This window comes from Colletotrichum lupini, chromosome 8, assembly GCF_023278565.1.
Source record: "Colletotrichum lupini chromosome 8, complete sequence".
NCBI lineage: Eukaryota > Fungi > Ascomycota > Sordariomycetes > Glomerellales > Glomerellaceae > Colletotrichum > Colletotrichum lupini.
In genome coordinates this window covers 1,140,269-1,167,112 of record NC_064681.1, presented here as the reverse complement: position 1 = coordinate 1,167,112, position 26,844 = coordinate 1,140,269, and the positions used below count along the sequence as shown (strand labels likewise).

The following is a 26,844-nucleotide window of genomic DNA, read 5'->3' as shown; positions in this document are numbered from 1 at the left end:
TAGTATTTATTAAAACGGTCTTTTTATAGCTTAGGGTCGTTTAGTATAATACTTATAAAATCGAACTTCTAGCTTTTAAAGAAGCCCTAAGGGTCGACGAGCTATTAATATCTTAGTATTTTAATAAAGTATACTTAAGGTAGACGGTTAGATAGTAATAATAATAATAATAGTACGATAGTAATAGTATAATAGTAATAAATAATAAGGGAAGCGTCTTTAACTTTAATAAAGGAAACGAGGTAACGAATATATATATATACGAATAAAGTTAAAAGTATTAGGATAGATGTCGTAAGGTCGATATTATTTAATAATAGTAACGAGGGCATTTTTAATACTATATTATTATAAGCTATTATTACTTAAAAAGGTAGCTAACTTAGCTAGGTACGCGGGCTTATAAAGTAGTAGCGCTTATTATTACTATTAATAATCCGTAGTTATAAACTTTATAGAAGGGAAAGTTAAAAAAGTAGAAAATCTAAAAAAATAGTCTATCGAGATAGTAAGAGTATCTATTAATACTATATATTAATATTATATAATTAATATTAAGAACCGCCCGAGTAGTTAATAAAGGTAAAAAATAAAAATAAATAAGTAGCGTTTCGACCTACCTCGAGTTCCCTCTCGTAATAATAATAGTTAATTTAAGTTAGTAATAGCTACGGCCGGCTTAGTTAGTTATAAAGTCTTATTAAAATACGTAATAAAAACTTAATATTAACTTTAATAAACTAGCTTATTTATAAAAGCAAAAATGGCCTCTAATAAAGCAGACCGGACCCTAAGGGGCTAAGCTTATTTATTTATTTTTTATTTCTACCTTTACTAACTACTCGGGCGACTCTCAATATCGGTTATATAATATTAATATATAGTATTAGTAAATACTCCCACTATCTTATTAAACTACTTTTCTTTAAAAATATTCTTTTACTTTTTTAAACTTTCTTTCTTATAAAGTTTATAATTACGGATTAATAATAATATTAAGCGCAATATTACTACTTTTTAAGCTATTTATTTAACTAAGTTTACGGCCCTCTAAATAATAATAGTTTATAATAATAATATTAAAAATACTATTATTATTATTATTATTAAAAATAGCTAGTACTAACCTTACGTCTACTTTTTAACTTTATTTATATATATATATATATATATTCGTTACCTCGTTTTTTTTTATTGAAATCGAAAACCGCTTCTCTTACTATTTATTTTTTATTTTTACCTTTACTAGCTACTCGGGCAATTCTTAATATTAGCTATATAATAATAATATATCCCCCCAATAGAGCAATCCGCCGGGGCCGTACTATATATTACGTATTAAAAAAAACAAGGTATATTACGCTCTATACTTAATTACTAATTAAAATAATAGTTAACTAACTTAACTATTATCTCCTTTTTATTAATAGCTCCCGACCTTTTATTACCTATTTAAAAAGCAAGCTATACTTATTTTAATATATATAAGACTTCTTAGTATTAGCTTATATAAATAGCTAGATCCCGTATTATATACTCCTTCTTATTAAGGGTTAAAGGACCCCTTATATATTCCCTTATATTTATAATATAGCTTATATTAAAGAGATTTCTAGCTTTATAAAATATAATTTCTAAGCTAATATTAATATATTAGATCTTAATATTTATATTAGCCTAGCTATTTATAATATTTATATTATTACTTAGCTAGATTTCGTATTATTAAAAAATATTATACTACTCCTTAAGTATATTTATATTAGTTACGATAGCTAGCGCGTCGAGGGGGCCTAATCTATCGAGCTCTAGAGGGAGGGACCTATCGAGGGGCATTTTTAAAAAGTCCTAGCCCGCTATTTACTAACTATATATTAAGAAGTTCTTAACGAATAATAGTTTATATGTTAATAAGTTCGTTTAATAAGTTTATTTAGTAGATTTATTTAGTTTAAATAAAGCTTTAAGTAATATTAAAAATAATAAGGATAGAAAAAGTCGCCGTCAATTAGTGTTAGTAAACTTTATAAGAGGGAAAGTTTAAAAGGTAGAAGAAAATCAAAAAAATAGTCTAACGAGATAGTGTGAGTTTTTACTAATACTATATATTAATACCGTATAACCGATAACGAGAATCGCCCGAGTAGCTAGTAAAGGTAGAATAGTAAAATAAATATTAAGGATAAAAAAATCTTTACGAGCTCTAGTACGAAAAGTAGCTAAATATTAGCCTTTTTAGCCCTTTTTTTAAAAACCTTTACGTTACTATTAAAGTTTAGAACCTCTATAATTAAGGGCTACTTCCGACTTTTATAACCGATCTCTATTATTAACTTTTTTAGCCGGCGCTACCACGTAAATATATTACTTAGCTTATTATTAGTAAGTAGTAGGGTAGCTTACCTATCCCGATTTATATAATAGTTTTCGTATCGAAATTATTTTTTATTTTTTATTTCTACTTTTACTAGCTACTCGCGCGATTCTTAATATTAGTTATATAGTATCAATATATAGTATTAATAAATACTTATACTATCTTATTAAACTATTCTTCTAGATTTTTTACTTTTTTAAACTTTTCTTTTTATAAACTTTATAATTACGGATTAATAATAATATTAAGCACCCGACGCTATTACTTTATAAGCCTACGCCCACTTAGCTAAGTTTACTGCCCTCTAAATAATAGTAACTTATAATAGTATAGTATCGGAGATACCCTCGTCGCCGTCGTTAAGTATAATACCGACCTCTATAAGTCTTATTATTAATATCTATTACGCTTTTAACTTCGACTTATATATATATATATATATTCGTTACCTCGTTTCCTTTATTAAAATTAAAAAACGCTTCCCTTATTATTTATCGTTATCGTACTATTACTATTACTATTACTATTACTATTATTATTAAATTATTTACTTATTCTCAAACATATATTATTAAAATACCAAGACGCTAATTTATTAATTTATAGAGATACCTTAAGGGCTAGAAGTTCGATCTTATGAATATTATATTAGAGGACCCCGAACTATAATAAGGTCGTCTTAAAAAATACGAATTAAATATTATTAACTTGAAAATCCGAAATATATATATTAATATAAGTATTATTTTTATTAGTACTTAATTAATATAATATAATAGCTTCGAAATACTTAACTAACTCCTAAGTATTATTAATACTCTAAAATTACTATATAGGAGTAAATTACGAAGGATTAAAAAAAGAATCTAGTATTATTAAAAAAAGTAAAAAATAGGGGGTAGTTTTTAGCTATTTAGAGAACGATTAATATATTACAATAGTAGGGTCGTTAGTATTTTAAGTTTAGTTAGTATTAATAGTTAATAACGGCTATAGCTAGTTATAATTAGTTATAAAGTTTTATTAAAATACGTAATAAAAATACTTAATATTAACCCTAATAAACTAGCTTATTTATAAAGGCAAAAATGGCTCTTAATAAGGCGGGCCGGACCCTAAAGGGATCGAAATTATTATATTACGTTAAGCGCGTACTTAGGGTATATTATATATATTATATAGTTAAAAAGTATACCGTATTATATAATTTCCTCTAAAAGCGTAATCCTATTAAAGTCGATCTTTTACGCCTATAAAGCCGGAAAAAAACCACTACATAATATTAATATATAGTATTAGTAAATATTCTTACTATCTCGTTAAACTATTTCTTTTTTAAATTTTCTACCTTTCTAAACTTTCCCTCTTATAAAGTTTATAATTATAGATTAATAAAAATATTAAGCGCAATATTACTACTTTATAAGCTATTTATTTAACTAAGTTTACGGCTTTTTAAATAATAATAGTTTATAATAGTAGTATTAGAAATAATATTATTACTATTATTAAGAATAGCTAGTACCGACCTTACGTTTACTTTTTAACTTTACTTATATATATATATATATATATTTATTACTTCGTTTTTTCAATAAAATTAAAAAACGCTTCTCTCGCTGTTTATTATTATCGTATTATTACTATTACTATCGCTATTACTATTAAATTATTTACTTATTCTTAAATATATACTATTAAGATACTAAGATATTAATAACTTATCGACTTATAGGGATACTTTGAGGGATATACTTAGTAATTCGATCTTATTAATGTTATATTAAAAAACCCCGAATCATAATAAGGTCGTCTTAAGAATATAGATTAAATATTATCAACTTAAAATTTTAAAATATATATATTAATATAAGTCCCGTTGGGGTCCGGTCCGCCTTATTAGGGGCTATCTTCGCCTTTATAAATAAGCTAGTTTATTAGGGTTAATATCGGGTTTTTATTACGTATTTTAATAAGACTTTATAACTAATTATAGCTAGCTATAGCCGTTACTAACTATTAATACTAACTAAACTTAAGATATTAATAACCCTATTACTATAATATATAGTAGTTTTTTCTTTAGCTTTATAAGTATAAAAGATCGACCTTAACGGGATTACGCTTTTAAAAAAATTTATATAATATAGTATACTTTTTAATTATATAATATACGTAATATATCCTAAGTACGCGCTTAACGTAATATAGTAATTTCGATATAAAAACTGCTATTTAATTTAGGATAGGTAAGCTGCCCTATGGCGGCGCTAGTTAGAAAGGTTAATAATAAAGGTCGGCTATAATAATTAGTTATAATAGTTAGTTATAATAGTTAGAGGCGGCTTTTTTTAACTATAGAGGTTCTAAACTTTAATAGCGACGTAGAGGTTTCTAAAGAAAGGGCTAAATAAGCTAATATTTATAGAACTCGTAAAGATTCTTCTTATCCTTATTGCTTTTAATATTACTTAAAGCTACTCTCTATTTAAACTAAGCAAATCTACTAAATAAATTTACTAAACAAATTTATTAAATAAATCTACTAAATAAATCTACTAAACAAACTTATTAATATATAAACTACTACTTAAATAGCTAGTTAAATAACTAATTAAGAGGTTAGCTAGTTAAAATACTACCTCGACGAGAACCTACTCTATATAAAAGAATAGATTATGCTAGACTTAGCTACCCACGCGGGCTGGTACTAGGAGGTCCTGTGCGCGTTAGAGTAGGTAAAGCTCGCCCTATAAGTAGCTAGAAGCGGCGGAAGGTTAGGAGCTGCTTTTGATAAAAGGGAGATAATAGTCGAGTCGGTTGACTATTGTTTTAGTTAGTAGTTAGGTATAGAGCGCATTATACCTAGTTTTCCCTAATACGTAATATATAGTACGGCCCCGGCGGATTGCTCTATCGGGGGGCTACTACTATAATATATTAATTACTTTTTTAATAGCTAAATACTACCCCTTATTTTCTCCTTTTATTTTATTTAATAATAACCTCTCTCTATTACTATTCTTATTTAATATAATTACTTATGCTCTTTTTAAGCTCCTAATTATATTAATAAGTCTAGGCTTATTTATATTTTATTATATTAAAAGGGTACTAATAAGGGCGACGCTTATTATAATATATTTATTTATTTTCTATAAGTTAATATTATTAATATAGTATTTATTAAAGTAGTCTCTTTATAGTTTAGGGTTATTTAGTAAAATACTCGTAGGATTAAATAACTTCTAGTTATTAAAAAAGCCCTAAGAGTCGATAAGTTATTAGTAGCGTCTCAGTATTTTAATAAAGTATACTTAAGGTAAATGGTTAGATAGTAATAACAATAGTAATAGTAATAGCGAGGGAAATAGCGTTTTCGATTTTAATAAAAAAAACGAGGTAACGAATATATTTATATATATATATATAATAAATATTATAAAGTCAGTATTATTTAATAACGGTAACGAGGGTATTTTTAATATTATTATTATAAGCTACTATACTTAGAAAGGTAGCTAATTTAGCTAGGTACGCGGCAAGCTTATAAAGTAGTAATATTAAGCGCTTGATATTACCGTTAATAATCCGTAGTTATAAACTTTATAAGAGGGAAAGTTAAAAAGGTAGAAAATTTAAAAAAAAATAGTCTATTAAGATAGTAGGAGTATTTATTAATACTATATATTAATACTATATAATCGATGTTAAGAATTACCCGAGTAGCTAGTAAAAGTAGAAATAAAAAACAAATAAGAGTAACTATTAATTAATTATAGCCTTTTATTATTATTTAGTTAATTATTATTATCTCTCTTTTTAAAAAATAACTACCCTAGTATTAACTAATTTTTATAAAGTTAATAATTTTAAAAAGTAGCGCGACCTTATTATTAAGTTCTTAGCTAGTATATTATAAAATATACGACTTTTTATAAATAATTACCTTAATATAAAGCTTATATTATATTTTATTTACTATTTCTCTAAGAGAATAATAAAAACCTAGCGGACTACCCTCTTATAACTTTTTTTAAAATATAACCCCTTTTTCTTTAATAAATAGTTTTAATAACCTTTTTATTTTATAATAAAATAGTTTAGTAATACTCTTTAGTTTATTAAATAGGTTATTAGGACTAATTAATAACTAATAATAATACTATTTTAATAATAAGAATATATCCGTTAATAATAATAAATATAGGGTCCTTAAGTTAACTTATTACCCTATTTACCCCTATAGCTATTTTTTATTTAAAATAAAACGTTTTTTTAAACTATAGTTTTTTATTATACTCTAAGTAACCGATTCTCTTTTCTTTTTATAACCTAAATCTTAAACTTACTAATTCTTAATAATTTAGAATAAACTTATAATACCCTCTTTAACTAAGTTAATAACTTTATAAGAGTTAATAAATTTAGTATTATAAAATAGAATAAGTATAAAGCTCGAGGCTAAATTATTTAATATACTTTTTAATATAATTAGTTTAATAAGCTTAGGCCTATATAAATGCTAATATTTAATAATATAAGCTTTATAAATATAATTATAAATAGTAAGTTATTACCGAGGCTTAAAAAGAGGATAAGTAGCTATTACGTTATTATTTAAACCCCTAGTATAATTAGTATAATTATAGCCCTAGCTTTAAAGCCTTTATATACCCTTTATATTATAAGCTTACTAAAGTAATTAAGGATATTATTAAAATTATAAGCCAACGAGTTAAGATTTAGGCTTATAATATACGTATTATTATTTAAAAGTAGTTTTTAAAGTCCTTATTTATTTAGTAAGATATTTATAATACTAAAGCTTATATAAACTAAGAGAAACTAGCTAAATACTCGCTAATTATAGCGTTAATTAAGCTATTTAATAAGCGAGATATCCTATACGTAATAAAATAAGTAAATAACGAGCTAAACCGGCTTATTAACTTTATTTTAACCTTTCCTTACTATTTTTAAATATAAAAGTAATTCCCTAAGGTAATTAGCTTTAATAATACTTATAATATCGCCGTCAATCCGTGATTATAAACTTTGCAGGAGGGAAAGTTCAAAAAGGTAGAAAATCTAAAAAAATAGTCTAACGAGATAGTGTAAGTATCTACTAATACTATATATTAATACTATATAACCGATATCGAGAATCGCCCGAGTAGCTAGCAAAGGTAGAAATAAAAAACAAAAAAAAACAAATATTAACTTATTAATATTATATAAGATATAATTAGTAATTAAAAGCTACGTTTTTATTAAGCCTATATAAAAACAAAGTACTTATAAGCTAAGAGTATATAAATACTCGCTTCAAGTACCTAAGTAAACTTCGAATAATACTTTTTTTAAAATATCTTATTTTAATTAGGATATAAAGCCGGCTTATAAAAAAAGTAATACTATTTAATAAGAGGCTATTCCTAGAACCCCTTAGATCTTATAATCTAAATTATATTATTTTAATTAAGCTAAATATCTTATACTACTATAAGATCTATTTTAAAATATTAAATTTAGCTATTTTAATAAATAAGAAGTATACCCTTAGTAACGTTTTTAAAAAACGTCTTTTTTAAATCTATATTATTAAATCCTTAATTTTAAGATTATTATATCCCTTTATAATAAGCTACAAAATATAATATAACCTATTTTATTATAATTAGCCTTATTTAAAAAAAGCTAGTTAGTTAATTAAGCCTATACTATTTATAATAACTAAGGTACTAATAATAAAAAATAAGGCCGCTTATTTAAAAATAAAAATAAGTTAATACTAACTAGGCTTATAAAAGAGATAAGTTAACTAAGTTAAAGTTAAATATTAAGCTTATTTTAATAATATATAAGGAGCTAGTTTAGCGTTCTTAATAAAGAGAGGATAATAAGGAATTATATAAATAAACGGCTAATATAGCTTAGTATTTAAAAAAAACGGAGTTAGTAAAAAGTAGTTTATAATAATAATAAATTATTATAACTACGTTAAAAGAGGTAATTAAGTAGATATTATTATAATTTACTTTTTATATATTTTAAATATATAATAAAAAAAAGCTTTATTTATTTAAAATTTATAAAAACTTAGATTACTAACTTATTTAAAATTTATAAATTTTAAATAAGTAATATAGTAGTTCTAAACGAGTACGTAAGTTATAGTAATGTTCTTATTTTTAAAAATCTTAAACTAGAGCTTAAGTTAGAGAGAATAGTAAAAATAGTTATATTAATATAGTTACCCTTACTGCTTTTATAAAAAAGTATTATTTTTTTAAACTAATTAAAAAGTAAAATAGCAATACTTATATAAGAGCGACGCCCGTATATTAATTTACGATACCCGTATATTAATTCTTATAATATAATAATAATAAATAATAAGGAAAGTAGCGTTTTTAATTTTAATAAAAAAAAACGAGGTAATAAATATATATATATATATTAATAATAAGAAGGTTAGGATTATTTTTAATAATAACGACGAGGGCATTTCTAATACTATAGTATTATAAGCTATTATTACTTAAAAAAAATAGCTAACTTAGCTAAGTACGTAGGCTTATAAAGTAGTATCGCTAGGTACTTAATATTATTATTAATAATTTATAATTATAACCTTCATAAGAAGGAAAGTTAAAGAAAATTTTAAAAATAATTTAGTAAGATAGTATAAGTATTTACTAATACTACATATTAATATTATTAAAACGATATTAAGAACTGCCCGAATAAATAGTAAATGTAAAATATAAAATTAAATAATTAATATTAAGAACTGCTTAAGTAATTAGTAAAAGAAAAATATAAAAATAAATATTAAATAAAATATTAAAAATAGGTTATTATTAAAAAAATTAGTCTATCGAGATAGTAGGAGTATCTATTGATACTATATATTAATACTATATAATTAATATCGAGAACCGCCCGAGCAGCTAGTAAAGGTAGAATATAAAAACAAATAAATAAATAAGCGATTAAAAATAGTTATACTTTTAATAATAATTTTAAATAAACGTAGTATTAAAGTGAGTTAACGATAAATGTATTATACGTATAGTCTTATCCTTCCTCTGTATTCCTTTATTAACTGCTTTGATAACTTATAAGGTTTTATAGGTGCGGTCAGGGAGATGCTTTCGTTCCTATCTATATGTATGCGCCATTGAGCGTCACAGCCAAGGCAGCCAAGGCAGCCAAGCCACCATAGTCACACCGGCCGATCACAAGGTCCTGTAATGTGAAGCACTACCCTTGCCTGCGGCTCTAGGTTTGAGTGCGATGGCGTACGCCTGACTCTGAATGTGGCACATCGGATAAGAGATTCATCGAGACGGAGAGATGAACTAGACTTAGCTTTCCCACGTTAGCCCCATAACATTGCAGATGGAGATTCATGTCCCGAAGCTCCATTGGCAGCTTGAGTTCTTGGTAGTCGATATTCGGGACAATATCGAGGTGCATATCAGATGGGACCCAAGTCAATGGATTATTTGTAGTTACCGCTATTACCCGCTCTAAACCTTGAGGTGGTGGTGGCTCAACCCAGCCCCCTGGGCTGGGTATGTGTGCAGCTCAGCTCAGTACCTTAGTGTATCGACATGAATATTGGTGGCCCAATCAGCTGATGATCTCTCGACCCCCGCGTCTCCCCACCTTCTCCAATTCCACGGATAAGTTATCTTTACGAGTACTCCATAAAGACCAACCAATGTCTGGGGGGTTCCCCTCATTACTGGAAGGATACTCCGTAGAATACAATACGAACGCCAATTTCCAGGACTTGCTGCTGAAAACCTGTATACGTATCAGTCCAAGGACTGGCTGTAGACTGGCGGTCAGCATGCAGCGCCATGGAGACGGAGAGACAATCAAGGCCAGGCCTGGACCCTGGTTGGAGTCTTGATCCACTGGGCCCTGCACTACCCACAGCGCACTGTCCACGGTCAGGGCAACATCATGTCAGGTGCCATGGAAGTAAGTGCCAGCTGCAAGTGCGCAACCTAGGTAGGTGATCCTTGAGGTGCCAGAACGTTAACATGCCAGATAAACGAGGTGATATTATACCAGTGTCTTCGTCTCTGTCGGTGTGTTCTCTTGATGTTGATGAGGTGCGGTCAAGGATGGGACGACAGGCGGTGGGATGGATGACTCGTAAGCCCTCGGTTAGCGTATCACGCAAACGTTGTTCCTCTTTCATCCTTTCATTGTTATGAACCTTTCCTCTTACGAAGTGGGGGACTTACAAGAAAGTAACAGAGTAGGAACGAAATAGTAAGTTTTGGGGGGGGAATAAATACCTGGTGTAATATGTTGCATCCAGGCATGCACCCTGCCTAGTAGTACCCCAGGCGTTTGACCTCAGCATCGCAATCATTCTACGATTGACGGTGACAGCCCACATCCTTGGGCCTGACTTCAATCTCGTTCTTGTTTGCATTCCCTTCATATCAGGGTAGACCAATAAATCCGTTTCCCACGCCTGTAGGTCCCACCCCAACCCTGCTTAACTACCGCAGTCACGCAGTGAGGCACCTTAGTCTCACACTTTCTCCCTGCCCACCTCCACAAACCGTTGCTCACTCGCACTCCCCGCCCTCCACATTCCCCCCCTCCAAAACATCTTCACGTGTCGCAAACTAAATCCGCCGGGAAGGCAAATGACCAAAGCCCTTAACTTGCTCCAACACCACCATCTGCCACCCTTTTTTGTACAACCAACCAAAGTGGTCGACTACCAACGATTCCAATTCCCGTGGCAGCTGCGGCCAGGGAGAAAGCAACGTAGGCAAAACAACCCGCGCTCACCATGTCAGATTAGTACATGCAAAGCCTACCGATATCACGGGACCGATTGCTGGCTTGGCCATAGTACCTAAGCCTGCTTCCCCTCCACCCATTGCTAGTGTTCACAGCCTGGACGGTGTCCATCTTCTTGGCAATTCCATTTAAGAAGTGGCTCTTCCGTATTGTCTGCCGTTTCGTCTTATCACGAAAGGCCAAATCGATTCAACTCGGAGAGCGCAGTCGAGCGCTTCCAGACGTCTTTGGTCGCCTCGTCATTCCTTGCTTCGGAAAGTAGCCCGTTCACTGGCAAGGACAGGAATTTGAGCCAATCCGCCAACATGTCGTCTATCACATCGATGCTATCGGCGACGGCTACATCGTCTGCCGCGCCTACTAGCACCGGCGGAAACAGAGCTCCCTCGCAGGGTGGTGTTATCGAGGGCGCAAACCCCTCGCATTACAATCCGAAGGATCCCATCACCATATTCATCATCCAGGTTCGTTTCCTCTGGTTTCGCATTCCACCTTCAGCGCTGCCCAATAAGTCCTAATTCGCGTCGCTCGCTGGATTTAGGCCGGACTCATCATTATAGTCTGCCACCTCCTCCACTGGCCTCTGTCCAAGATCCGGCAACCTCGAGTGATAGCCGAAGTCATTGGTGGCATTGTTCTGGGGCCCTCGGTGCTGGGTCGAATTCCCGGCTTTCGCGCTGCCATCTTCCCTACGGAATCGATCCCCAACTTGACGCTGGTAGCCAATCTCGGTCTTGTTCTCTATCTCTTCCTCATTGGTCTTGAGACAGACGTTCGCTTCCTCGTCAGTAATTGGCGAGTCGCTACTTCAGTAGCATTCGCCGGCTTGGCTCTACCCTTTGCGTTCGGTTGCGCCCTCGCATGGGGTCTCTACAATCAATTCTCTGGTGATGAGGGTGTAATGCACATTGACTTCCCAATCTACATGCTGTTCATCGGTGTTGCTATTGCAATCACAGTAAGTCACACTGGAGAAACGACCTACTCCGTAGTGTTTCGATCACCATCCGACTAATACATCGTATCTAGGCTTTCCCGGTTCTGTGCCGTATCCTGACCGAGTTGAAGCTCCTTGATACCTCTGTCGGTGTTATCGTGCTTTCAGCTGGTGTTGCGAACGACGTTGTTGGTGAGTAACGCTTCGGTGCATCTTCAAACGTCAGGCTGAGTTTTGCTAACATCAACAAGGCTGGATCCTCCTTGCCCTATGTGTCGCTCTCGCCAACGCCGGAACGGGTCTTTCAGCCCTCTGGATTCTTCTCGCGTGTGTCGGTTACATGTTATTCCTGTTCTACCTTGTGAGGCCAGCTTTGGTCTGGCTATTACGTCGAACTGGCAACATTGAGAACGGACCTTCGCAGAGCATGATTGCGCTTATTCTGTTGATCGCCCTGACCTCGGCTTTCTTCACTGGTATCATTGGCGTCCACGCAATTTTCGGAGGTTTCATGGTTGGCCTTATCTTGCCCCGCGAGAACGGCTTTGCTATCAAGGTCACTGAAAAGTTGGAAGATTTGATCGGTGCTCTGTTCTTGCCCTTGTATTTCACGCTCTCTGGGCTGAATACCAATCTGGGTCTTCTTGACAGCGGTATCGCCTGGGGCTACGTTATTGCTGTAACGTTCACCGCCTTTTTGACCAAGGTTATTGGCGCCAGTCTCGCTGCTCGGTTGAACGGACTGGTCTGGAGAGAGTCTTTCTCCATCGGGGCTCTGATGAGTTGCAAAGGTCTCGTCGAGTTGATCGTCCTTGTAAGTAGCTCTTGTTTGAGCACAGCTCCGTGATGACATGGAATGGGGGACGGATGCTGATTGAATACAGAACATCGGTCTACAGGCTAGGATTCTGAGCACCAGGACGTTCACCATTTTCGTTGTCATGGCTCTTCTGACCACCTTCGCAACTACTCCTCTAACCTCCTTCCTGTACCCTCGCTGGTACCAGAAGAAGCTCGAGGCTTGGAAGCGTGGTGAGATTGACTGGGACACTGGTGAACCCATCTCGAGCCACGGCGGATCGACCGATGACCATGAGTTTACCAAGCCGACTAATGATCGTGTCCAGCGCCTGTTAGTGTACCTTCGACTGGACAACATGCCTGCGTTGCTCAACTTGGTCTCCCTGTTTGGAAAGCAGTCTGGTTCGGGAGGCCAATTCGTTGAAAGCGACGAGAAGGGCGGTATGACGTCGCCTACTGTGGCGCTGGGCTCTTCCAATGGTATTAAAGCTGTGCGGGCTCATGGCTTCCGCCTACTCCATCTTACGGATCGTGATTCTTCCGTCATGACCGTGTCTCAGGTGGACGATTTTAGTCGCAATGACCCTGTCGTGAACATCTTCCGTACTGTGGGACAATTGATCAGGGTTGCCGTTTCTGGGGAGGTATCGATCATGCCGGAGACTCGCTTTGCCGAAGCTCTCCTTTCCAAATCCTCCGATATCTCCTCTGACCTTCTTCTCGTCCCCTGGAGCGAGAGTGGTAGCCTGGTCGACACCCAGGTCCTGTCGGCAGACGGTTCCAACAAGCTTGGATCAACATATACCGGTTTCGCAAAGTCCATCCTCGACTCCCCGGAACACAACATTGGCATTTTCTTCCCCAAGGGTAGTGCTACTCAACCTACTTCGGACGGCAGTAGCGACCGCAAGAGGCTATCCCGAGCATACTCATTCAGCGACATCCATCATGATATCCCGACGATTCCCGTCACAAACAAGTCGCATCAGATCTTCATGCCATACTTTGGAGGCAACGATGACAAGCTTGCCCTCAAGCTAGTGCTTCAATTGTGCGAGAAGCACAATGCTCAAGCGACCGTGGTACACTTTGTCGGGACGGCCGGGGGAGACTCTCAATCTCACGAGGGTGACTACTTCGGATTCGTGTCAACGCATGTACCTGCCAATATAGCATCGCGCATCAAGTTTGAGACTTCTTCCTCTTCCAATACCCTGGAGGCTGCTTCAAGCTATGCCGCATCAGGCGTCAGGACAGATACACGAGAAGTCACCTGGCACAACCTGGTTGTGCTTGGTCGCAGGAGTGCTGTAAAAGCGACGGAAGGTAAGGCGTCTGCCAAGGTGTCTGAAGATATCAAGGACTGTCTGGGTATTGCTGCGGGTGTTCTGATTACAGCTGGTGTGAAGGCGGATCTGCTTGTCGTTCAAGCTAAATCTTCAGGTAACTAGTCGAAGCTTAGTACCCTAGTTGTTCATTAATACCATCTATTTCATATATATGATTTAAAGCCACGTCAATCCTGCATGGCTAGTGGTAAGCATGAACAAACTTGCTCATCACATGACACTTGCTGCACTGCGGTGTTGGCTATCAGGTTTGCGCGAGGGTTGCGTTCAGGTGGTATGAACACCCAACGCAATACTGGAACTCAAGTAACTCCCATCGCTTCCATCTTACCTCCTCTTCAAACCCGGCGGGAGTGCCAAAGCTGTTACCTGACATCGCCTTGGCATCTTGTCATATAACTTCTATCGTTTTCCCCCCCCAATCTTCAGTTGATGATAGGGTCGAATGCCAGCATGAATTCGGAGAGATGCATTATTGTTGGTACACATTAAGGGCAGAATAGTCCTGTCGGGGGAGATTTGCAACAGGGTGAGCTTTTCTCATCATCCATGGTATTTTCATTTTCATCGTCATTTGATTCATTGAGACTCGTTACTCGTCTACCGTTAACATGCTGCCATGCCATTTCTAAACTAAGGAAAAATCCGGCCGTCTTGATAGCACTTTGTCCGATAACGCCGCCCCCGTAAAACCAGGGAAAAGCCATACGAAAGAAAGCAGAGGAGAGACTTGGTGTGTTTGGGAAGAGATGAGTCGGGAAGATATAGAACAGGGGGATGGGCATCGCGGAACCCAACCACATGTCAAGTAGCATCTCAAATAAGTCGGACAACACATCGATAATTCGATATGATCAGTGTCGTCTTCTCCCACTGCTGCTCTGACCTCCCCCGCTGCCAGTGCCATGGCCGCCCCAACTGCCACTGCGTCGGGTCGCCGTGTTCACAGTAGGTTGGACGACAAAGTTGCGAATGCCCATCTCACATGCCTGACGCAAAGCTTGATGGCGCATGCCACCCTTCATGCCTGTGGCCTTGTGACCGACAAATGTGTCGACGAGGGCGGCGCCCAGAGCAGCCGTGGCGACCCGCGTCCCTTTCTCGCCTATCCACGGGCCGGGCTCACTCTTCATCTGGAGAGCTGCTTGACTTCCCACTCTAAAGGCTGTCTGAGCGGCTTCACCCAGCGCAGCGTAACCGACAGCTGACTTGGCTCGAGGCCGAGCTGTACCAGAGGTGCCACCTGCTGCACCTTTTCTAGGCATGGACCGTCCTCTGGCAGAGCGTTGCTGACCGCCGCCTGGTTGGCCATACCGCTCAGGCGAGTCATTCATGTAGCGACCGCGGCCACCCTGGCTGTGACCGGCATATCCTCTCGGATTTGAACGGGGATCAGCCTCGTAATCTACATGACGACCGCGGTTTGATTCGCTACCGCCGCGGGGGACGCCCTCGTAGTCAGTGTAGCGCGAACGCCGTCTATCACTCTCGCGTGGCCCATCATTCTTGGAACGGCGCGACTCGTTATTATAGGGATCGACATCATCATAGTCGGCATAACGGGAGCGTCTGTCGGGATAACGAGGCTCGGCATCAAAGTCAGCATACTTGGAGCGCCTCGTGTCGCTCGTCCGGGGCGGGTGATAGGCATGCTGACGCTCCCGGCCGCGACGAGAGGCCGGAGCATATGCGTCGAAGGCGTCGTCGTCGGCACGATGGTGAGCATTGGCGGGGGGTTCCCGGGCGGAGCGGCCGTGGCTCCGTGCCCGTGGTTGATAGGCGTCTTCGTCGTAGTATCGGTTCTTGCGACTCTTGCGATCTTCCCTCTGTTCTGGTTGGGGAGCGTAGGATTCCGGGACGGCGTCCCTGCGTGATTTGCGGCTCTCACGGTGTTCCCGTGGCTGTTCTCTAGGCTCTGGTTCGCGTTGATAGTTGTCATAGGCAGCCGGTGGTGCGGCAGGTTCTGATTTATTGCGGCGACGAGGACCAGGACTGCGTCCACGAGATGGATATTGAGCGTAGGGGTCTGCAGCAGTGTCGTAAGAGCGACCGTAAGGCTCGTAAGAGTCCAGGTCGTAGTCAGGGCCTCTGCGATGAGAGCGTCCCATTATTGTTCGAGATCGTCGGTTGGGAGGCCGGAAGGGGCAGAAGGTGTGCGAGGATGTGAGAGGATGTAAAGGTGGCGCGGGAGATGTGTGCTAGCAGGAGAAGGTGGCAAGGTGGGCAGATATCAAAGCCGGGATTGAGCCATATGTCAAGAATCAGGAGGATGGTGGTGTCGAGGGGGGAGGGAAGAAGAAGGGGAGGTCGGATGGTGTATATAATGGTATATAGTCACAAAGGTGGTCATGATGGGTCGAGGCACAGGGCGGGGGGGAAAGGGCGAGGTGGGTGTCAAGGTGGGTGGGTAGGCTAGGTACGTGCTTAGTCTACCTGGTTTGCTGGTAAAGGAGCAGTATAGGAATAAGGTAGAAGCAAAGACAAGCAATCAAAGAGCGTTGGAAAGACGATAGACGAAAGGAACGAACGACAGCGAAGGGGGCGAACTGCAGGCCGTACTCCGTGGGCAGGCCCGAGATGAGACGAGACTCGAGGGGGATTGGGATAGCGTCACACGCCAGAGAGGATCGGCTGACCGCTGGTGTTTTGCGGGGGGGCTATTGCTGGCGCTGGCAAGTTGGGCCCGGTCCAGTCGCGTGCGTCGTCCACTGGGAGGCAGGAGACAGGTTCCATTGGAACGGGATGCGGGAGGAGGGGGGGCCTCTTTCGCCTCACTGGGAGGTGCCAGCTTGCCAGTGTCTGCGTTTGGGCCACTAAGAAAGAGAAGTCAGGAGCACGCGAGACTTGAAGAGTGGACAGTTGAGATGAGGTATCACGGTATGTACCAAAGTAACTGATGGGGCACGAACTGTCCGAGCAAGGCAACGTGGAGAAATGCGCAGCGCATGAGGAGAAAGAAGGTTAGAAGCATGGGAATGGCGGTTTGGCGGCGGTTCATGGCCAACAATCCAAAAGGGCGAACCAACATTGCCCTTGTTGCAGGAAATGACAATTCAAGACGAATGCAGTGGAACCCTGCCCTGGGCTGAACAAAACAGGGTACCATCGCTACTATGTTTGTTACCGGTAGCCAGCCGTTGGACCGTTGAACTTGAACGGGCCTGCCACACGTCGCGGGAATTATCCATTGTCTTGGTATTATACGGGTTACCGAGTAATACGATGAAATGCCCTAGACATGGAAGGTCGGGTTGCTTTTCTTAGTATACACACCCACACACACACTGCGAAATACACTGCGGGCAGAGTTTCCGTAAGGTACCGCAGCTGAAGGCTGTGAGGCATGGGGAAATGGTGCTAAGCAAGAGAAGGGGACCTTGTCTTGTGTTGAAGAATCACCCGGTCCGGAATTCGAAGCACACAGCACCGGTTCCCAGTACCTCCCAGGCGAGGTCGGGAAGGGGGAGACTGTAGCGCACCTCGGCGGGAAAGAGCGCTGCCGGCGGTGCTAGTCCCCCAAAGATCCAAGGAAGCGTTGTAGTCGTAGTGGGACTTTTTCCAAGCAGCCAATGACGGGCCTTGCTCTTCTCGCTTCACAACTTGGGGCGATATGCAGGGTCCAGCCCGCTGCTCCTCTCCAGTGACGTCAGATGAGGTAAACCTGCAGCTGCGACTCCAACAACTCGCATCGTTGCCCACGTATTACACCTCTTGCTAACGAATCCCCGTCCTCACTCTACATACTCTCCGGACCCCTTTCTCCCACTACTTACCCTGCCAGAATGGCCTGTCGTGTCACACTGCGTCTGTGTATCTTCAGAACCATCATCACCAACAGCACCGCAGCCGGCAGTGCTGCATCCCCCGAGCTGATTCGCAATGCACGTTGCATGAGGTGCATCATACCCTCACGACATGGCCCTACGCAGCATTGATTCTACCGCACTATGACATTGCCATGCTGATGGCCAACTCGCTGCTGTCCGTAATCATCCGGAACGCCTTGAATCAATTCTATTGCCATTTCTCCCTCAGTTACACCGCCAGTCCCAATTGGCCGGGATGCCCAATCCCTCAGCTTACTCCGGCACTGAAAGTCGTGTCACCTACACCTGCTTGATCGATGATGTACAGTACGCATGTTGCCCGCATCACCAGGCGAGAGTGGCTCCTTGATACGCGCTTGATTCCAGAAGGGCCTTCAGAAGCCAGCAACCGATTCGCAACTACTCCGTATGCTGCTGCCAAAGCCAACCTTGCCAAAGACATCTGAATATGCTGGTGGGACCAAAGGGTAGCCATCCGTGCTGCCCGGCGGATCCTCCCCCTGAACCAGCTTGGTTACCTTAGGTTCCGGGCGGTATTCGGCACCAGGACAGTCCCAGCGGCCGTTGCTACCAAACACCCTGCCGGCTGACGTCGGGTCTGCACGGATATCATCGTCACAGTGCTGCTGCTCGCCTCGTCATCTTTCCAGACATTCTACTTGCACCTGAGCCAGTGAAAAGATACTTTTCTGCAATTAATTAGCGCATAGAGCCGACAGGTCAGGGTAAAGCAGACTGCAAATTGAGGACGTGATTCTGCTCCTGACATGGCATCCCCAGAGATCGTCAAGGAGCCGCTGCAGGGCGTCAAATTCTCCGGGCAGGTAGGCACTCTCGCCGTCGTCACATCGTTGGAATAAGGTAAGCATCGTCACATCGACCCACGACAGGGCGCGTGAAAGGCTGAGTGGTTCACTTCGTTACTCACGCGCTAGCGCTGCAGTACATGACTTGGTCGCCGTCGCCCATACGCTCGCAAACCACAAGCGGACGCCTGTACTCTTTGGCGGTGAGGTCCAGTCCACGAAAGGAGCAAGGAGTCTGCGGTGCGTGATAAGCTCCCTGTCCTTGTTGCTGTCTCCGTGTCTGCGCGGGATTGGGTTTCCCCCTAGGTCCCGAGAGATCGGTGACGTCGCGATGCGAATTGAATGTGACCCATCGAGCGCACGGCATCAATATCGCTGGCTCCCTAGGGAGCTGGTGGGCTTGATCGCCTCTGGTGGCCATCTGTGGACTGTGAAAACTCTGGGAGAGGACCAAATTCCGTTCGTGTCATGCAAAAGTAGGGCCAAACAAAGACTGGCGAGTCGCGACCTCGGTCACCCTGGCTGCTCAGGATCACGATGATCTCGCTGATTGTCGATGAGAGTCAAGGAGAGGATTAAGTTCTGTCGTTTCCCCGCACCGGTCCTGGTGCCATTACCGGGGATTGCGGAGGTCGGATGCCGTCCGACGAGAGGGTGGGTGCGATGCTGCCTCGTGTCAATCGCAAACATCGATGCTTTATTTGTCCAACCAGGAGGAAGCAGTTGGCACATTGTTGGCGTTCCTGACGAAGGCTCACATGGGTCTGCCGGCTACGGCTCGACACAGCGAAATTTCGAGCGGTCGGGGTCCCGCACACTTGGTTCTCTAACAAGTGGGCGATTCGATGGGCTGCCTCAACGAACGGCACTAGGCGCAAGCCTGGATGACAAGACGGTTTCCTCCAAATTACCACCCAGTGAAGGCTTTAGCGCCACTCGGCTTGCCTTAATTCACCGTCAGTCTCGAATCAACCGATGGATGACTCGATGAAGCGCGCCCGCCCGGCGAGTCGCGGATACCCCGTCGTCGGCACGGCCCCGCCCGGGCTGGAGGAGGCTGGAGGGGCAGCGAGGAACTCGGCTTCTCCCGTGATCGGTAGCTTGAATTCGTCCGGTAGTGTGGATACCGTTTGTGCCGTCGTTCCGGGATTGCCTTGGGAATACCGCTGCCGTGCTTGCCGCCGTCGTCCCGGAGCCATGGAACGACTGAGTCGACATAGCTTGTTGAGTGGATTGTAGCCATCGGACGAAGTAAATAGTGGTGGTGCGAAACGCCGGTGGTGGTGGTCGTGGGAAGACGGGTGTGTGAGGCTACAAGCAACCTATGGATAATCGATGTGTGTCAGAGACATAAGGTATAGTCCGAATCTGAGAGGTTCTGTACGCCTGGATCCGAGATGGTGGTTTCCAATACCATACCAGTACCAGTATTTGTAGCGACTTCGTGCTTCCTCCATTCTCAATTCTCCGTGCGGTCACGACCGCGAAATGGGGCCAAGGCGAGTTCTTTGACATTAGTTCTTGGAATGTATCCATGGGTCGGATGCATAGATGCAATAGAAATTAGGCATCGAGAAGAAGAGACCCACTCCACGTGCAAGCCTGGCAGCCGTTGCGGAAGTTGCGTTGGCGCGTTGGTCATCGTATCTTCAGCATTTCTGTACATGAAGAAAGATTGGGCCCGGCAGATAAGGAGAAGCAACGAGGCCCGTTTGGGACATGGGTCGTGTGTCTCTTGCGGCCTCACCCAGCTTTCTGGATGCGACGTATTCCAGGTTAGTACCCTCCAACACGCCTATTTCTTCGACAGGCCCATCTGCTTGGCTTGTCACAGTATGTTGATGCCGAATTATGGATCGCAGCAATCGCCCGACTAACATGCGTGGATGCCAAGCGACGCATAACAGAGATGTTGCTGTCATGAGAACTCGTTGTCCTCACATGAACTCTTTGTCTGGTACGGAGTAATACTTCTCGACAATGATTCATCTCGGTGTGATCTAGAACCGTACTGCAAAGGCACACTACGGATTAGGCTGCTCTCGAACCTCGCTTCGAGGTACCATCTCCCACCAGAATGAGCTGAGATGGATTCCCTATTGGAGACTTGTGACCGCAAGCTCGAGACGGCACCGCATCTGTGCTCGGCTAAGATCTCCAGATCAGACGAAGGACAGACCCCCAAGCTCGACTATTGCTGTGATAGAGGAACTCGTACGACGCGGCGCAAGCAGTTTTGTGGGCGCGATGTATATGATCAGATGTCGTGAAGGTAGCCTCTGCCAAGCAGGAGCTGTAACATGTTGTCGTTGGCTTTGCTGGGTCAAAGGCTACCGCCACGGCTTCCAAAGCCTCATGCCCAGCAGCCAGCCACATATAGACAAAGACAAGCCGGCAACCAATGAGACCCTATTGCCGGTCTTTTGCAGAAAGAAGAAAGCACCGATGAAGTAAGGCATGTTGGAATTAAGTTCAACCATGCAAAGGCGGCCTGCACTGGCGATGAAGAAATGCGAGCCATAGTTCCCAGAATGTCTGTCGTCTATGAGACCTTGAAGTCAATGTCTTTGGCGGGTTTTTGCGGGGATGCCGGCCGGGCGGTTCTCCTCAAGTCTGTCAGATGGCGGTGGTGCGTTAGTGCTGTTGTTCCCCCTGTTTGGAAGTCGTGGGGGTGGGCCAAGTCGGATTGGGGGAGGCAATGTCAACGTGAGTCGTAATCAGTGGAAAGCTCGGGGCCTTGGGAAGGGGGGGGGTTCGGGGGATTCCTATCGCCCAGACGGATGGGAGGCACCAGATTGGCTATCTGCTGACGCCAACTGAACGTATCTGACCGATGAATGGAGCAGACCGGTGATCGTGAAAGTGCACTCCTTACTCCGTCCGAACTAGAGTCGTCAAGTCGATGGTGCGGAAGGTCCAGACTTGATAAACCTCGTGGTGGTGGGCAGGTGCGCCGCTGTCCGAGCTGGGCGGCGGCCGAGTGCGCATTTGACTCTCATGAAGAGTTTCGTGGCTGATCGAGAATCAACAAACGGCTCGAAGGTGAGCTTGTGCGAGGCAGCTTGGTTCAGCATAAGGCTAAGGAATGGGAGCGCCAAAAAGTGAGACATTCGATAGGTACAATGTGGTGGACGCGGGTTAGTTGGCTTGGCAGATTTCGATCGTGACATGGGTATCTCGTTGAGCATCAATGAAGTTGACCAAAGAGGCGGGCAGACGCTGTGAATTCGCATACGTGACCATCGTCACTGGACAGACTGGCAGTTCAAGAAGGGCGATGATATTCTGCCACCACCTCCCGATATCCTGCCCCCAAGTGTGGCTGCGGCCGCCACACGACCGCCGGTCTCGGGCACACACGTAAGCTGGGCTCTGCGTAGTCAGCATTCGAACAGATTGAGCTAATCAGAGGCCGTTAATTGACTTGTAGTCGATTAAATTATTTTGGTAAAAAGTACGGCAATCGACGAATTGGCCTAAGTTGACGAATTGGCCTAAATTGACGGAATCGTCGATTTGGCCGAATTGACTGCCTAACTGACTGCTCAATTGACTGCCCAATTGACTGCCCAATTGACCAGCTGCCCAATTGACTCGCTCGAAAGGCTGGCAGCGATCTGCCAGCGGCAGTCTGTAACGAGGTCGAGGATTTGCGACGCTTATTCGGGTGGGTTAACTCTGCGAGGCGTTGCTGCTTTCGATCGCAACGCGGGCTACGAGTATAGCAATAGGTAACGGCAGTTCTACCGGAGGGCTTGTGTTGAACAATTCGGACCGTAAAGCCAGCCTCGTGGGCAGCCTCGTTAAGTGCTGCTCTGGCCTTAGGCAGGCTAGAGAAGCGCTGGCCGTAAAGTGGGTAGTCGTACTCTACGTGACCGTAATCGTCGTAATCGACGGTATGCTGGTAGACGAAGGGATCGTTAACTTCGCGATTAATCTCTTCTTGCGGCATATTGACGTTGGGAATAGCTTCAATTGGCGGCAGCGGCAGCGGCAGCGGCAGCGGCAGCGGCAGCGACGGCGAGGTCGACGAAGTGGTGGTTGTAGGTGGGTAGGTAGGTAGGTAGGTAGGTAGGTAAGTGGGTAGGTAAGTGGGTGGGTATGGGCAGCTGGCCTCCGGGCTCGGAGGCAGGGGCGGTCGCAGCCACACTTGGGGGCGGGATATCGGCAGGCAGGGTTGGGATTTAGTCTAGTCTAGTCTAGTCAGGGGCCTGACTAATACTAGCCTAGTCTAGTCAGGGGGTTGACTAATATTAGCCTAGTTTAGTCAGGGGGTTAACTAATACTAGCCTAGTTTAGTCTAGTTGACTAACTAGTCGACTAAATTAGTTATATATAATAAATAAAAAAAACCTTAAATATATTAAATACTTTAATTAACTATTATAAAAGTAATAATAATAATAATAATAATAATAATAATAATAATAATAATAATAATAATAATAATAATAATAATAATAATAATAATAATAATAATAGTAGTAGTAGTAATAATAATAGTAGTAGTAATAGTAATAATACTTATTTATATATTATATATAATTATAGTTTATTTAAATTATTAAGTATTAAAAGACTTAAAACTAGTAACTAAAGGGGGAATTGAACTCTAGACCTTAAGAAGTAATAAAGTAAAGACTTAAACTACTAAGCTAAATAACTATTATACTATATAGTAAAATCTTTAAAATATTACTTTTATATAGTTAAATAAGTAATAATAGGGGTAATAGTAAGAGTAATAGTAGGAGTAATAATAAGAGTAATAGTAATAAGGATAATAATAAGAGTAATAATAAGGGTAATAAAGAGTAATAATAAAGAAAAAATTTATAATATAAATAAAATAGTAAAATAAAGAAAATAGTAAAATAAATAAAATAGTAAAATAAAGAAAATAGTAAAATAAATAAAATAGTAAAATAAAGAAAATAGTAAAATAAAGAAAATAGTAAAAATATTAATAAATTAAAACTAACTTAAAAACTATAAAAATAATAACTATTCCTCTTCCTCTTCTATAATATTACTATCCTCCTCATTATTTATATAAATATCCTCTAATTCTTTTAAAGTACTAACTTGCTAATACTTTAAAAGAATTAATTTAGATACAGTAGAGGGATGTAGTTTATTTCTATTTTTAGTAATAATATTACTAGAAACAGAAAAAACCCTCTCTACTGAAGCTGAAGTAGCTGGTATAGCTAAATATCTTCTAGCTATAATAGCTAAAATAGGATATTTATAGTTATTATTTTTCTAGTATAATAGTGGGTTAGCCTATTATATATATTAGTAAATAAGTATTTTAAATATTATATAAAAAATACATACCTCTTGAGTTAAAGGGCCTTTATTAAAATAACTAATATACTCTACTTCTATATTAGTATTACTAATATAAAAGTCGTTATCAGAATCTGAGTTATTAAAAGTAGTAGATTTTAATACTTCTTTAGTAATATTAGACCCATACTTTTCTTCTTTAACTCTATAAAGTATATAATTAGTAAAATAGTATAATAATAAATATAATAAAATACTTATAACTTATATTCTTTTTTTAATAACTCTTTTACATCGTTTTTTATATCTTTATAGTGATATAATAAACGATTTCTTTCAAAATGTGTAAGTTTAAATCTAGGATCTAAAATTAAACCTAATATATAAGGTTTATATATATCTAGATCAAATAGACTTAATCTTTTTAGAAAGTAATTAGATAGTTTAACTATTCCTTTAGTTAAACTATTTACTAAAATCGTATAGTATATAGCCTATTAAAATATTGGTATATAATTTAAATATTAAAATATAATAAAATAGTACTTACTAGCTCAGGTAGTTACTCTCTTAAAGTCTTAAACTTTATAACTAAATTATCAAGTTTACTAATATATAGTATATATATATAATAAACCCTTATTAAGGTTAATATATAGTTGAGACTGTAAACGAGTACTAGGTTTTAAAAAAATCTCGAATATAGATTCTAAATCTTTTAAAGCCTTATACTCGCTAGTAGTAAAATAGAGCTTTTTATACTCTAAATTACTAGTATTTCTAAATATATACTCTAAAGCTGGTTTAAGCTCTAAAGTAGTAGATATCATTCTTTAAGTAGAATTCCATCTAGTCTTATTATCTATAATATATTAATATAAACCCTTTATATATATATATATTAGTTAACTTACCTAAAGGAATAATTCTTTTATTAAAATTAAAAGGTAAAGTTTCGTCTCTTTTAGACTTTTCTATACCTTCTAATAATAATCGTTTAATCTCGCTAGTATATTTAACTATAACCGTAATTCTACGGATATGTTTAATAAGACCTATATATATAGTTAATATATATTATATAGTAATATATATAATAAAAGAATACTTACTACTAAGTAAATTCTCAGTAGTTATATCTTCATTAACTGCGAGATTATTATTAATTATACTAATATTATTATTAGTATAATTTAATAATTCTTCTTCTTCAGTAGTATTAGATATATAGTCGGTTAATATATCCTGTACTACTATATTAATAATATAAGCAATACATCTAATATCGTTTTTAAACTCTTTATTTAAAGCTAATTCATAATTAGCTTTAAAAGAATCTAAAAACGTATTATTATTAGATGCATTATCTTTAGTAAAACTATATAAGTTAGTATAATAATATAATATAATTAAGTATAATTACTTACCTAAAGAAGTTATTAATAGTTAAGTTTAGATAAGTAGCTAAACTATCCATAACTTCTTTATATATATAAAGACCCGTATGTGATTCAGTAAGGTCTTTAAATACTATAAATATTAGTTAGTATATATATTAAAATAGGGTTATATATAATAACTTACTAATTAGCTTATAAATAAGCTTAAAATCGCTATTAATATAGCTTATAATAATACCTAAATAGGCATCTTGTGACTTAGAGGTCCATATATCAAAAACAAAGGAAAATTTTCCTAAGTTTTTAATATTTTCAGTTATCTCTAAGTTAATTAAAGAAAGAAATTTACTATACGTAATATCTAGTAAATTCCTAATCTTTTTTCTATTAATAATAGGATTTGACCTATAATATAATATTAGTAAATAATAAAGTATTATAATATAATAATAAAAATATACCTATTATAATAGTTTAAAAGGTTTTTAAAAGAATTAGAATCTATAGTAGAAAATGGTAAGTTATTTTCTACTATAAAATCTAATATCTTTAAATAAGCCTCTTCCTTATTAAAATCGGTAATAGTACTAGTACGAGGTCTTTTATTACTAAAAAAAGACTCTCTTATAGGTACTATATCGGTTTCTATAATACGTTAATTAGTATATATAAATATATAATAATAGTAATATTACTTACTTTTTGCTCAATTTTTTTCAGATTTTTCATTATAAGCAATATTAGGGTAAGATTGCTTATAATGTCTCATAAAGTTAGAGGTTTAGAAATCTTTAACTTTAATAATCCAGTCTTTACTACACCTATAATACTAATTAGTATATTTAAATATATAATAAAAAAGTATATTTACTTACGTAGTACATTTAACTTACATTTCTCTCTCTTTTATATAATTAATAGGTAAAAGAGTTCGAGTAAATAAGTTATTTTTAAAAATATAAGCACTAGATTCGCTATTAGGCTCTAACTTATAGTCCTCTTTATTATATAAAGAGTCTATAAAGCTAGTACTAGTAGTATTACTAGTAGGAATATTACTAGTAGTAGAGATAGGGCTACTAGCTTGAAAAGAGTCTGAAATAAAAGAATCCATTATAATAAGATTCTTATAGAAGAATATAATAATATAATAATAATAAAAAGAGATTAAAAGAGGTTTTTAGTATTAATTATTCTAGCACGTATAGCTTTAA

General features: G+C 38.7%; 7 protein-coding genes across 7 annotated transcripts; 2 read left to right on the top strand and 5 right to left on the bottom strand.

Annotated features, from left to right (window-relative positions):
* Positions 1-9,226: 9,226 nt before the first annotated feature.
* On the bottom strand, positions 9,227-9,367 carry CLUP02_14850 (uncharacterized protein; the record flags this gene model as incomplete). The annotated part of the gene is made up of 1 exon (XM_049293776.1): positions 9,227-9,367. A coding segment is annotated over one exon (141 nt), but the record flags the coding sequence as incomplete, so codon positions are not given.
* Positions 9,368-11,523: 2,156 nt separating this feature from the next.
* CLUP02_14849 (sodium/hydrogen exchanger family protein) lies at positions 11,524-14,407 on the top strand (the record flags this gene model as incomplete). The annotated part of the gene is made up of 5 exons (XM_049293775.1): positions 11,524-11,682; positions 11,760-12,176; positions 12,248-12,347; positions 12,407-12,969; positions 13,040-14,407. The coding sequence occupies 5 exons, from the start codon at positions 11,524-11,526 to the stop codon at positions 14,405-14,407; spliced, it is 2,607 nt and encodes an 868-aa protein (XP_049150921.1).
* Positions 14,408-15,159: 752 nt separating this feature from the next.
* Positions 15,160-16,413, bottom strand: CLUP02_14848 (uncharacterized protein; the record flags this gene model as incomplete). The annotated part of the gene is made up of 1 exon (XM_049293774.1): positions 15,160-16,413. The coding sequence occupies one exon, from the start codon at positions 16,411-16,413 to the stop codon at positions 15,160-15,162; it is 1,254 nt and encodes a 417-aa protein (XP_049150920.1).
* A 380-nt stretch (positions 16,414-16,793) lies between these two features.
* On the bottom strand, positions 16,794-17,994 carry CLUP02_14847 (uncharacterized protein; the record flags this gene model as incomplete). The annotated part of the gene is made up of 8 exons (XM_049293773.1): positions 16,794-16,851; positions 16,920-17,013; positions 17,081-17,118; positions 17,191-17,337; positions 17,402-17,537; positions 17,591-17,639; positions 17,728-17,857; positions 17,903-17,994. The coding sequence occupies 8 exons, from the start codon at positions 17,992-17,994 to the stop codon at positions 16,794-16,796; spliced, it is 744 nt and encodes a 247-aa protein (XP_049150919.1).
* Positions 17,995-18,087: 93 nt separating this feature from the next.
* Positions 18,088-18,425, top strand: CLUP02_14846 (uncharacterized protein; the record flags this gene model as incomplete). The annotated part of the gene is made up of 2 exons (XM_049293772.1): positions 18,088-18,190; positions 18,235-18,425. The coding sequence occupies 2 exons, from the start codon at positions 18,088-18,090 to the stop codon at positions 18,423-18,425; spliced, it is 294 nt and encodes a 97-aa protein (XP_049150918.1).
* Positions 18,426-18,506: 81 nt separating this feature from the next.
* Positions 18,507-19,359, bottom strand: CLUP02_14845 (uncharacterized protein; the record flags this gene model as incomplete). The annotated part of the gene is made up of 3 exons (XM_049293771.1): positions 18,507-18,730; positions 19,061-19,218; positions 19,301-19,359. The coding sequence occupies 3 exons, from the start codon at positions 19,357-19,359 to the stop codon at positions 18,507-18,509; spliced, it is 441 nt and encodes a 146-aa protein (XP_049150917.1).
* Positions 19,360-21,480: 2,121 nt separating this feature from the next.
* On the bottom strand, positions 21,481-22,890 carry CLUP02_14844 (uncharacterized protein; the record flags this gene model as incomplete). Its single annotated transcript, XM_049293770.1, has 5 exons — positions 21,481-21,590; positions 21,645-21,823; positions 21,861-22,157; positions 22,197-22,310; positions 22,481-22,890. The coding sequence occupies 5 exons, from the start codon at positions 22,888-22,890 to the stop codon at positions 21,481-21,483; spliced, it is 1,110 nt and encodes a 369-aa protein (XP_049150916.1).
* Between the last annotated feature and the right edge of the window lie 3,954 nt (positions 22,891-26,844).